The 12,731-nt window shown below is 36.2% G+C and overlaps 1 protein-coding gene across 5 annotated transcripts; it reads left to right on the top strand.

Annotated features, from left to right (window-relative positions):
* The first annotated feature begins 8,089 nt into the window (after positions 1-8,089).
* Positions 8,090-12,283, top strand: LOC124448584. Of its 5 annotated transcripts, XM_046999546.1 has the most exons (13): positions 8,090-8,106; positions 8,395-8,444; positions 8,967-9,073; positions 9,488-9,636; positions 9,839-9,952; positions 10,030-10,113; positions 10,534-10,714; positions 10,827-10,916; positions 11,048-11,119; positions 11,202-11,271; positions 11,375-11,461; positions 11,536-11,723; positions 11,792-12,283. In XM_046999546.1, exons 5-13 carry the CDS (start codon positions 9,914-9,916, stop codon positions 12,115-12,117), a joined length of 1,137 nt encoding a protein of 378 aa, XP_046855502.1. In that variant the 5' UTR covers positions 8,090-8,106; positions 8,395-8,444; positions 8,967-9,073; positions 9,488-9,636; positions 9,839-9,913; the 3' UTR covers positions 12,118-12,283. The 5 variants fall into 5 exon arrangements, with proteins under 5 accessions (XP_046855502.1, XP_046855505.1, XP_046855504.1 ...); XM_046999549.1 differs by lacking the exon at positions 8,090-8,106 and having other exon boundaries at positions 8,136-8,444; positions 11,536-11,715; positions 11,792-11,963; XM_046999548.1 differs by lacking the exon at positions 8,090-8,106 and having other exon boundaries at positions 8,306-8,444; positions 8,967-9,064.
* The last annotated feature ends 448 nt before the right edge of the window (positions 12,284-12,731 follow it).

Genomic DNA, 12,731 nt, shown 5'->3' with positions numbered 1-12,731 from the left:
GTAAACTCAAAAACATAAAGATACATCGTACGAAATGCACAAAAATTCTTACCCATGTAGTCAATCCTGCGCTGAAAGAAGAATTAATTGCTGATGTGAAAGGAAAGAAGTTCTCTTTAATCGTCGATGAGACTACCGATGTTTCTACAGCCAAACAGCTCTGTGTCACCATTCGGTATTACAGCAGTGTGGGAAAGAATATCGTCACAGCCTTTGTGGACCTGGTCAATGTTGCTCGTGCTTGTGCAGATGACCTTTTTTATGCCATCCGAAATTGCCAACGTGAAATTGACCTTGAATTTGTTGACTGCATTGGGTATGCCAGTGATGGTGCTTCTGATATGGTCGGCAAACATAACTCAGTGTGGACAAGGCGTGAAGCTGTTGCCCCGAATTGCATCAAATTGACGTGTATCTGCCACTCGTTGTCGTTATGCGTCCAACATGCTTTTGAAAAGCTTCCATCCAGCCTTGGATTCCATCTAGCAGAAATTCCAAAGTGGTTATCCGAAAGCACTATACAACGCTAAGCATTCAAGTTACTTTATGAAACAATGGGTCCCGATGACGACCAATTACCACCATTTGAGAAGTATTCAGCAACACGTTGGTCGGTGGGAGGAAAGTTGATCTTCCGTCTTTTAGCTAATTGGAACGAGCTCCAAGCTTATTTTGCTGTAGCAAAACCAGCAAGTACACAGAATGCCCGTTACAAAGCACGTACCCTTTTGGACATGCTCAACGATCCAATTGTCTATCTATATTTTCATTTCGTGTCACCTCTAGTCACTGAATTCGAACGAGTAAATGCATTCTTCCAAGCTACCGATACCGATCCCGAAGAGATATTCAATGAATTGGATACACATCATAAGTCTCTGCGTGGAAGAGTTTTCGACATACAAGGCAAGCAACTCGCCATTGAAAAAGTAGATTTTCGTGGGGAGTTCTTGTGTGAAGCAACAAAATATGTCTCTTCTCAAAAGAACAAGGTTGTTGCTCAAGCTAAAGTTCTTGATTTGAAAAAACGATGCTTAGATTTTCTTATCGAAGCTTTAAATCAAGTTGAAATGCGTCGACCTGCCACAAAAAACATATTCAAAGGATTAAGCGTCCTTCATCCAAGAAAAGTATTAGATGAAGCAACCAGAGCTCCTTTATGTCAGCTGCCACTTCCACATCTACGATATGAGAAACTCAACGAGATTGAAGAGCAGTACCGGAAGATCGTTCACCGTGACTGGAAAGAAGATTCAACCTTTGATGGAAATATTCCAGATACAGCGGATGCATTTTGGTCATGCATCGTCGACTTTCAAACTTCACTCGGAGACAAGCCATTTGAGCAGTTAGCAACGTATGCTTTGAACTGTCTCACTGCTCCCGTAAGCAATGCTGTGGTGGAGAGGACATTTTCCCTGTTAGCATCAATCAAGACTAAACAGCGCAACAGAATGAAACAAGAGTTGATGAAAGCCATAATTCGCATTTGCTCAAAGCTTCAGTTTGGAGAAAATTGCTGCGTGGACTTCAAGACAACCAGGCGAATGCTCGAGTTGTTTACGGCCAAACATATGTACGATGCTCGAAAGGAAACAAATTGATAGTTGACTCGACTTGTAGGACATTTGAAAGTGACATTCAGAAGTTTATATTGATCCCAGTATTGGTTGTTTTCATCTAACGTTGTTTACCTGTTTCATTCAACAGATGTCAACAGTATCAGTGTACATAGTTATTGTCAGTCATAACTTTAGATTTGCATGTCATTATTATTTAATTTACTTCCTATTACGAGCCTCATTCATGATTCCTGATTGACCAAACTCTTGTTTGATGATTTTTGTTAAGCTTACAGGGGGGGAGGACACAAATCCTGCGTTGCTGGTTGTTCTAAAAATTTGGCCTCTTGTTGAAGTTTGGCCTCATTTTCTACCGTGTTCGGCCTCGAGCATGCGCAGGAACCTGGCAACCCTGGCCTGCATGATTGCCGTTATTGAGGGTACGGAGGCGAAATACATCACTTCGAAATTGCCGGATTTTTTGCGAAAAACAGTGGTCTTCGAGCCAGCGTAATGTCTAAAAACCTTAAACAATGTTTGGACTTTTATATAAAACAAGTTTGAACGACATTTGTACATGTTTAAGCTTCTTTTTAAAAGGATGAAAAGCGAGCTTTGTTTTGGTACGTGAAAACATGCTTTATAACTTGAATACAAAACTGACACCCCTCGTTTTTTGTCATTAAAAGGATGTAAAACACACTTGTCTATCCTTATAATATTGTTTGAATCTTTGAAAATGAAGCTCTCAGAGCAAAAAACGCTGTTTTTCGGTAATTTTTGTGTTTCCGAGCAAAATTAGCTCGCCCCAGTCCTTTTTGAAAGTTCAGAGCGTAAACAAAAAGAAAAACACTTTGCAAAATATTTCAAAAAGTTAAAAAATATTTCGAGTTCATTTTAAAAAAAATGTTATGCCATATTATTGCGTTATTATTAATTGCACCAATAAAGAGTCAATATTAAAAAAGTGTCAATACCCACTTAAAAAGACAAAATCACAAATGACACTCCATATTCATAACTTTTGAAACACTTAATTAAAAATTGTAGTGTAATACAAGTATGAAAAAGATTGTTAGTCTAATATTATAGAATCATCATATAATTTCACAAATATGACCGAACATTTTAAACACACATCCTAAAAAATAATATATTACATATACATTTATCATCATCTGTATTACAAGAAAAAACTAATTTTACAATCAATATGATATACTATAAAATTTTGACACATGATAAAGCTTCGCTTGCTTTATAATCATTTTAAAACCCTGTTTAAAACCACTGAGGATGAGGGTTGCTTTTTAGCATTTATGTAGAGCAGGTTATATTAACAATACTTGTCATGTTGTACACTTGGCTATTTATTTATAAGCATGAACTTGCTTATAAAATGCTCAATACACAAATATGGATTCATGTCAAATCTTCCACCAGTTCTTAAGAAGTTGAGAAGTAAATGACAAGAACCAACAATCACCCACAGTTCAAAATTTCAAATCATCACTATCACACATTACAAAAAGAGCATGTGAAATTCTTACAAAGCAAGTCTAACTTTAAAAGCAATAAAATTGTTATGAAACATGTTATATTAAGTGGATTGTGTGTGTTTTGCACAGCATTCAAAGATACAGACTACCTGTTATCATTTTTAACTTAAATTTTTGGTCTTTCGCCGACAAATGAGAAATTCATATTTCGAAGCAAGTTTTCACTTTATGTTTTATATAATACAGCGTTACGTATACAAAACATGTCTTGGAACGTCCACAATGCATCTTAACACATTAATAACCAAATTTTGCTAACGGTTTTGAAAAAAATAAAGCATTTAGGCTAGCATTCTATTTCCAAGTTAGCAGTTTTTGCAAAACAATCCGTCACACAAATAAAACAGTCCACGCGAGATACACGCGAAGCGGCAAATCAGCTTCTTGTGGCTTCAGACCATTGAGTTCTATAATAACTAGACCGGCTAACTTTACTGGGGCGAGGACGCCAAAAAAATGGCGGCCAAAGGACGTATTTCCGCTGAAATGATCGCTTTACAAAAAAATAATATTCTCGACCTCCCCCGGATTGATGTTATTGATTTTCCCGCCTTCAGTTGAAATTTCAAATGCAATTGCGAGCTGTATGATAAATAAACAATATTTTTCAAGGCCAAAACAATATTTTTTTCAAAAATGCCTAATCGATGTTCAATTGTAGAATGTCGTAATGTTGACAACACGAAGCACATCGCTTTTCACAGGTGAGTTATTCGCTTATCTTGTTTGTTCCCGAAAGATTGAATCGGCATTTATACAATTGAAAGCCCCAAAATCTGTTAGGCCTTATGAAAACACATTGTCTTAAATACTGCATACACTGATGTTTTCCTGTGTGTTTTTTAAAAAATTCAACAAATTTTTTTATTTATTTGTTGAATCAACGCATGAAACAATAAATTTACTAATCTATTTCAAATAGTTTTCCTGACGAAGAAAAAAACCCTGCACTTTTTTCGGAATGGGTAAATAGTATAAAGAAATGGTCGCCTCTCACAGTTCTAACTAAGTGGAGCAAAGTTTGTTCCGATCATTTTTCCGATAGCATGAGGAGAATATCAGGTAACAAAATGTGTCTAGAAGATAGTGCCGTGCCCACATTATTTCAACAGGTGCAGTATGTTGAATGTACGTAGAGCACTGAAAAGGTGAGTGGTCATTTTTCTATTCATGATCACTCATATTGTCTTAAGTCTCCCAGGAGACTGAAAAGACAATTCGAAGATGTTATAGACCGGGCAGAGTCTTATAGAAAGAGGTTAAAAGTGTCTAATAAGGAAAAAAGTAGACTGAAAAAGAAGGTAAATGATTTATTGTCAATCATTGATTGCCTTAAAGATGATAAAATGATCAGCTCTGATCAAGCTGAACTTCTTAATGCTTCACTATCTGGAGTTCCTGAAGATATTTTGAGTCGTTTAGTGGCAAACACTCAGGGTAAAAAAGGTGCTCAATACCCCCCAGAATTGCAGCTTTTGAACTAACTTTGAAATTTTACTCGCCTAAGGCTTATGATTATGTTCGTGAGAAGTTTAATTTAGCCTTACCTCATCATGGAGTAATTCGATCTTGGTATAATTCCATGGATGGTGACCCTGGTTTCACCAAGGATGCCTTGAATGCTTTGAAAGTGAAGGTTCAAGAATCAAAGAAAGATGGCAAGGAAGTCATATGTGCATTGATGCTGGATGAAATGTCAATCCGCAAACACGTAGAATGGGATGGTCAAAAAGTTTGTGGTTATGTTGACCTTGGTACTGGGATTGATGATGATTCACTCCCTGAAGCAACAGAAGATTTGGTGTACATGGCTGTTGCTCTAGATTCATCTTGGAAAGTACCAGTTGGTTACTTCTTGGCAGATGGCCTCACTGCAGAAGTAAAAGCAAATTTAACCAAGGAGTGTTTGATGCAGTTGCATGATGTTGGTGTTAAAGTTGGAAGTTTAACGTGTGATGGTCCATCCACACATCTTGCAATGATGAAGTTGCTTGGAGTGAAACTTTCACTTAATGATTTCCAAGCATATTTTTTACATCCATCTTATTTAATGTTGAAAATTAATGCATTTTTAGATCCTTGTCATATTATCAAGCTTGTCAGCGGAGCAATTTCTGAATTGAGAAATCTGAAGGATGAAAAAGATGGTTTGGTAAGATGGCAATACTTAGTTGAGCTAGAAAAACTGCAAGCCTCAGAAGGCTTGCGACTTGCCAACAAACTAAAGAAAGCTCACATAAACTGGAAGCCACAGAAAATGAAGGTAAATTTAGCAGTGCAAGCACTCAGCTCGAGTGTTGCAGATGCTTTAGAGTTCTGTGAAGGTAAGCTCAAACTTCCACAGTTTAAAGGGTTTGATAAAACAGTCAAATTCATTCGAGTATTTGATCTCTTGTTTGACGTTTTGAATTCCAGGAATCCAATTGCTAAAAATTACAAAGCACCAATATGGAAAGCGAATTACAAGCTGATAAAAACCTTCTTGGATGAAGCAAGGCAATACATCTTAAATCTGAAGGGTGCTGATGGAAAGTCGATTTTTTCCCATAAGAGGAAAACAGGATTCTTGGGGTTTCTGTTGTGCATTGAAGCAGTGCAAGGGCTTGCTGAGGATCTTGTTATAAGTGAAAATTCTCCCCTTAAATATTTGCTTACTTATAAGACAAGTCAAGATCATTTAGAATTGTTTTTTTCAGCTGTGCGAGGGTCAGGAGGTTGGAACAACAACCCGACATCTCGACAGTTCAAAGCAGCGTACAAGCAGCTGTTGAAACGACATAACATTAAAGGAGGTCATGGAAATTGTGTTGCTCAGGATGGTACCGAAATTCTAAGTAGACTAGAAGATCGGTGTGAGAGTGAACAAATGTCGGCAGATATTTCCGATGTAAATACTGCAAGAAGATACGATCTAGAACTGCGTGGGCCAGAACAAACTGACCACGATTACAGCGACACCTCAAACTACATTCAGCTTTCAGACTACAAGGAGGCAGGAATATCGTATATTGCTGGCTATGTCGCAAAAATGGTGAAAGGGAAGATCCATTGTGATGATGTATGGATACTCTGATATCATCTAAAGAAAGAGCACCAGAACTATTTGTGGCATGGAATAGCATCGGTGGTTTAAACATACCAACTGACGATCTTCTGAAAGTGTGTCAGGAAACAGAGAAATGTGTAATGAGGATGGTGAATTCCTGCCATGGTGGCTTGCCACATGCAGCAAACATATCGAGTGCAATTGCTGGGACGGTATTATCTGTGTGTGTAGAGAAAAAAGTTTTTAGCATGTTAGATGAGCATGTGTTAGAGTCGACAGTTACAGATAATCATGCTTATAAACTGATAAAGTGTTGTGCTGAGGCATTTGTGAAAATAAGAATGCATCACTTGACCAAAACGCAAAACGATAAGTTGCATGGTCAGAAAATTCGTAAAAAGCTGTCTAAGCTTGTGTTGTTCAATCATCTGTAGATTGAACGTTGCCTGGACACTATTGTGTTTTCGAGGCTTTGCCTGTGCCCAGAAATGGAATTTTTCATTTGACTATTCCATTTTTTTGAGGCTGTAGGCGTCCTGGCACATAGCAATATGTGTTTCGAGGAGAAATTTAATGGTGCCTGCACATTTGTGTTCGAGGCTTAAAAATGCAACATGAAATTATAACCTAGTTTACGTAACTATCAATTAAGAAGAATGAGAAGTAATTCGAAATGCAAGTCTTCTATGTGAGTATTCCTCTACAACATAGTAGAATATAGAACCACAATAGCACAATATTCATTTTGAACGATTTTTTTCATACAGAAAAAACACCCGTTTCGCTCATTCTAAATGGGTATTACTCAGAGTTCTAAATTTTAGAATGCGGAAGATAGCCAATTTAGATTGCTTTCTGTGCTATCTAAAGGCTATGTTTGTCTCTCCTGACCTCAATATCTCTGGACACTGTTAGTGTGAGACAGAAAAGATGGCGCTTAGTAGGAGCGGCAATCGCAGGGTAAAACCATACTGTTTGACTGTGAAGACATACTCTGCGTCTGGGAAACTTAGTAGGAAAAATATTTCTCTCTCTCCTAATGTTGTTCTTCCCATTCGCACGATCGATACATTTGAAGGCTTTCAAGAAAACCTTAACGAAGGTACAAATAATTTACGTGGAACTGGATCTCGATATGAAAGGAGGAGAGTGAATGAAAACGAATCCTGGAAGTGTTTGCAAGATAATTTAGTAAAGTCGTACATCGAAAATTGTGCCATGTTGCCAGGAAAACTCTGCGTAAAATGTTTAGAAGATGGGATACCAGCAAAGAAAGCAGAAATTAGATGTCGTGATTGCAGTCACGGACAGTTCTACTGTTTTGAGTGTGCGGAATCCCATCATCGAACGAGGAATGTTTTCCATTTGGTTGAAGTATGGAAGGTAAGCTTAATTCTTTCTGGCGGCACAGATGAATCCCTATAAAATTTGCCTGCCAGCAAAACATAAACAAGTTAAGCCGTCTATTAGAAGGCAATTCTAGGTGATTATTTCCAAAAGTCAATTCTTCAGATGAAATATTTTTGCTTTTTACATTTGGAATTTGGCTTGTTAAGCTCTAGTATTCATCAAATGCTGGCAATTTTTTACAACCATGTCTTAACTCTAAAGTAACTTAATCTGTAGTATTTTGTTAAAACTATCAATTAGGCCAATAATTTCTATGTTAATTATTTGCATATCAATTAATCCAATTTTTAATCTCATACAAAATTTAGATCGGCAGCATTTAAAAATTGTTGAATTCTGTCAGTGTATTAAGGATGCTGAAAAACTAATTAAACTCCAGCTGTGGCCAGGCTCATCTTCTAAACCCAAAATTGCATTTCACTTTGACTTCATGGATTTTGCTGAAAAATTCTTGCTCAAGAGCCATGTATCCTTGCACAAATTTTGCAGCACTGTTGAAGTTGAATATCCTGAAATGCTACCTAGACTGGTATGTATTTCTCACAAACCTGAATTGTGTACCCATATGATAGTCTACCCATGAAATAGTGGAAATAGATGGGTTGTACTTTGCAAAAAATTTTATTGAATCACTGTTATTTACAAACAACATAAATAATGCGTATTTACAAACAACATAAATAATGCGTATAAGGTAAGAGCACATTCAAATTGCACATGAAGTTTCCTTTGCTGTTATGACTTTGTGTATTCAACCTTATTTTATTTTTGAAACAAATGCACAAGTTTACTAGGTGTTCATTTTATTCTTGTTAAGGTCAAAAACATATATAATGTGTTAAACAATGGATCATTCGATGAATACAGGTATGTTATATGTTATAAAACAAAAGTCTATTTACAGTTATTGTAGACCTAATAGTTAGATTATATGTGTAGAGTAGTACAGTCTAACCCGTTTTAAGTACACACCATTGGACAACAGACTAGTGTTTTGACTGGCTTAATGAAAGTGTCAGCTTGATTGAGGTTTCATCATTATACTTCCATTATTATTAGCTATATGAGATTAAGTTTTGGATTTTACATAGTATCTGCTTAGTACAGGGTCATTTGATACAAGAGGTTTGACTGTATATATTATATCATTTAAGAATTTGATTTTTTTGTCAGATATTTCAAACACCAAGTCAGATCATTAAAGTTCATACAGAAAGACCTGATTGATTATAGAAATTGCCCTCTTTGCCCACAATTCAGTATTTGATTTCTTTTTTCCTACTATTTGCTTTGTGAACTATTTTAAATTATATGTTTTTTGTCACATATATTATCAAAACATTTAAAGTTGTTGTGAAATATAAAGTGTTACATGTTTACCATTGGCAGGGAATAGTTTTGCCGTCCCAAACCATGGCTGCCTTAAGTTTGCTGATCAGGATGAAGTAGATGATTTTGTTGATCAATATAGCAAGTCTAATAACAAAGTAGGAGAGGTAATTATTGCATGATGAAGGACTTTGAAGCCTTTTCAAAAGTATTCTGTGAAGGGGAGTGAATAGTTTGAAAACAAACTTTAAAAGCAATGGCAAAGCCAGCACTTTTTTACTTTTACATTGCAATATTTTTGTATTCAATCACTGGAAAAACAATGAATGGATTTGATTTTCTAAAGAAATTATTAACAATTTTGCTGACAAATTTGCATTGTAAGAGTAAAAGATTGGGCAGGCTTCGCCCCTGAGAAAAGTGGGTCTATGCTTCATGCAGGTCCATGGGCCTTGATACATACGTAAGTAGCTACGTGGATGGTCTATGACTTGATTGTGTAAACTGTCATGTTTATTTTTACAGTAATAAAACAATTGTTATATATGCGCTAATCTATAATGTGCTCCACCTTATTTTAGAGTTGTCAGATATTTAAGGCAGGAGAAGTTACAGAAGCACTTCACTCCAAAGGAAAAAATCAACTTTTTGATGAAAAAGGAGTGTTTGGTAGTTGTTGCAGTCGGCATTCACACCTTGGACGATATTTCAGCACTAAATATGGGGAAAGGTTAGTGTCTTAGCCTTGGTTTGCACGTAATTATCAATATTCTTGATCTTTGATGAGGTAGTATGGAGAACAAATCGTCGGGTTATAATTTCTTTTCCTGTGTCAATTTTGAAATAAAGGGACAAAGGACAAAACGATTCTGTGCTAACGAGATCTATTATTACCCTTTAATAATATTTAGTGTCTTATTATTAATATTCAGAATTTCGTATACGCTGTTCCTAATCCAAAGCATTTTAAAAGATGCTGACCAAAGTCCTGGTGTTGATTTAAAATAATGTATGATATTGGATGTGTATTATCATCACATTTAAAGGTATCTTAATGTTGTATGTATGATGTGGGACAAGTTCATTCACCAACTAAACTTTGAATAAATTGGTACCGTTCTAGGCAAACAAGAGGCATGACATTTTGTCAAAAGTGTCAATTTCGGTGCCGATATTTCATTGTTATGGACACAAGGCTTCATGCCAGGTAATGAATAAAGCTTTGTACCTGGTAATGACAGGGATGGATTAAGAGGCGGGATAGCGGAGGAATGTGCTCTCCTCCAACCGTGATTAGTGGAGATGGATGAGGAGTAGCATTTTCCCTAAGAAATTTATGTATATCAAACCATCAAGCGATCGTAATTGGGGTTTATGGAGCACAATTTCAAAAATCTCCAATCATTGTATATAAGTAACAAAATTTAACGAAAAATGTCTTGCATGCTACGGCAACAAGCAGCCACTAGAATCTTATCCAAACTAGAGCACCCCCTCCCTCCAGAAAAGTACATCCCTGGGTAATGATGTAGCGATTGAAGGAGACAATCTTTTCTGCTCTGGTTTCTTCCTTGATTAAAAGCCCCCGTAGGTAAAATATTATTTTTTAATGTCTTCAAAAAAACAGGTCAAATTCAGTCCTAGAAGGCTCGATGGTTTTGGTCTTACAGATGGTGAGGCTATTGAAAGGCTCTGGGCTTACCTTCGTGGGTTCTCTGCAATTACTAAGGAGATGTCTGCCAGTAGAAGAGTAGATCTTTTGACAGACGCGCTTCTTCAGTTATCTCGAAGAAATTTTAGCAATGCAGGTGCTTGAATATTGTCATTGCTTTATGTGTAACTATGCGTTGACACAATGAATATGTTTTATTTGTTTGTTGCGCCTTAATTGTTTTAATTTTTGTATATGATTTGTTTCAGGAAAATCGTTAACGTCGAAGCTTAAAAAATGTCTACAACTTAAAATTAAAACGCAACAAGAAATGAAGAATTTATTTAGCGAACTACCTGGTAAGTAGTTCTGGTAGGTTAGAAATTTCTTATGTTTTCTGTGGCCGAAAAGTATTTAAGATTTCTTTTGCCTAACCAAACTCTCAATTCAATTTGCATCCAAGGAAATACGAATTTATTTTGTTTGTTAGTGACGTACGATCCTGAAATTGTTTGTCAGTGGGAGGCCAAAGAGAAGGAAATTATGTCAAGAGTCTACCCAGGTACATAATGTCATTCATGGCAAATAGTTTCATTCTTAACAATTCAGTCTGTAGGATTTAAAGACGTACTTTTTAAATACAGAACATAAAGAAACCACGGAGAACTGGAAAGTGACGTACGTTCAAAAGCTACTGCATTTTAAACAACTAAGGTAGGTTTTTTAATGTACTAAACTGGCTATTTCTCTATAATACATGCCTATAGACGTTTTAATATTTCTTTTGAGCCTAATTGGTGAATTATTAAATTCTTAGTGCTACATTATTCGGATGTTTTGAAGAAAAACATCAGATAACATCTGAAGATTACTCAATTGATCAGATGTCGAAAAAACTATACCAGTATGTATAAATGTGTCAAAGCAATATTTTGCTTTAAAGTTTTTTTTACATACGCGCAAAATTTATGTAAACAGGTTTCGAAAGATTTTAAAAGATATTGAACGAAAGCATTCTGTAAAAGAAAGATGGAAACCTGGTCATCCTAATTTTGACGTCGTTGCATTGCAAGTCATACAAAGAAAACGAAAAGATACTATCGGAGCTTTACATAGACTTTCCATAGAAAGGCATTTCTTAATAACATTGAGAAAGAAGTATGCAGGTACTGTAATGCACTGTATATTTCGAATACTTGTAAATGTTAATTTTGTATTCCTTTTACTTGTTTAGATGGTCAGAAAATTGCCACTCGCTTGTCCAGGCAAATCACCAAGATCACGAACAAGATGAAATTAACAATTGAGAAACACAATGCTGCCATTGATTCTCTTCGTGATTTTATAAACAGTTTACCCGATCGTCTGACATTTGACAAAGCGAAAGATCCTACATCAGACCTTTATGAGGGATTTGAGTCTGAAGTTACAGAAGCACTTCACTCCAAAGGAAAAAATCAACTTTTTGATGAAAAAGGAGTGTTTGGTAGTTGTTGCAGTCGGCATTCACACCTTGGACGATATTTCAGCACTAAATATGGGGAAAGGTTAGTGTCTTAGCCTTGGTTTGCACGTAATTATCAATATTCTTGATCTTTGATGAGGTAGTATAGAGAACAAATCGTCGGGTTATAATTTCTTTTCCTGTGTCAATTTTGAAATGGAGGGACAAAGGACAAAACGATTCTGTGCTAACGAGATCTATTATTACCCTTTAATAATAACAAAAAGAACAAAAAGAACAAAAGTACAAAGAACAAAGAACAAAAAGTCGAGAAATTGGGGGGGGGGAGGGGGATAAAATACCCGGATCGCCACCCAAAAAATATCAGCCCGCAAGCCCATGACTTATCGTGAATTTTAAAAGCAGTCACTCGAGTCGCTAGAAGCACCTCGTTCTCATAGAAGCGATAACGGAAACTACTATCTCCAAGAAATCCATTCCCAGTCCAAGGTCCAGTAGTTTCCGTTATCGCTTCAATGCAATGTGTAGCCTTCCAACTGTTGCTTGTGTTTTCTTCCAAACTATCTGTGAGCTTTTTCAAAAAGTTCTTGAAAATATATATTTTATATGTTGTATAGAATATAAACTGCTTTGTATATCATTTATATTCATTCTACAACGAAGGTAACTAAAACTCGATTGTGATTGCCAATGAGAATACACATAATTC

The sequence above is a fragment of the Xenia sp. Carnegie-2017 genome, unplaced genomic scaffold, assembly GCF_021976095.1.
Source record: "Xenia sp. Carnegie-2017 unplaced genomic scaffold, XeniaSp_v1 HiC_scaffold_23, whole genome shotgun sequence".
In the NCBI taxonomy this organism is placed as follows: domain Eukaryota; kingdom Metazoa; phylum Cnidaria; class Anthozoa; order Malacalcyonacea; family Xeniidae; genus Xenia; species Xenia sp. Carnegie-2017.
The sequence above is the reverse complement of the archived record's forward strand: the minus strand, read 5'-3'. Positions and strand labels throughout refer to the sequence as shown.

Excerpts from the sequence above, each read along its gene's own strand:
- LOC124448584 (XM_046999546.1), top strand. The coding sequence starts at position 9,914 with ATGTATGATATTGGATGTGTATTATCATCACATTTAAAG. Across the intron at positions 10,715-10,826 it reads AAGAAATTTTAGCAATGCAG|GAAAATCGTTAACGTCGAAG; the intron begins GTGCTTGAATAT and ends GATTTGTTTCAG. Across the intron at positions 11,272-11,374 it reads CTGCATTTTAAACAACTAAG|TGCTACATTATTCGGATGTT; the intron begins GTAGGTTTTTTA and ends TTAAATTCTTAG.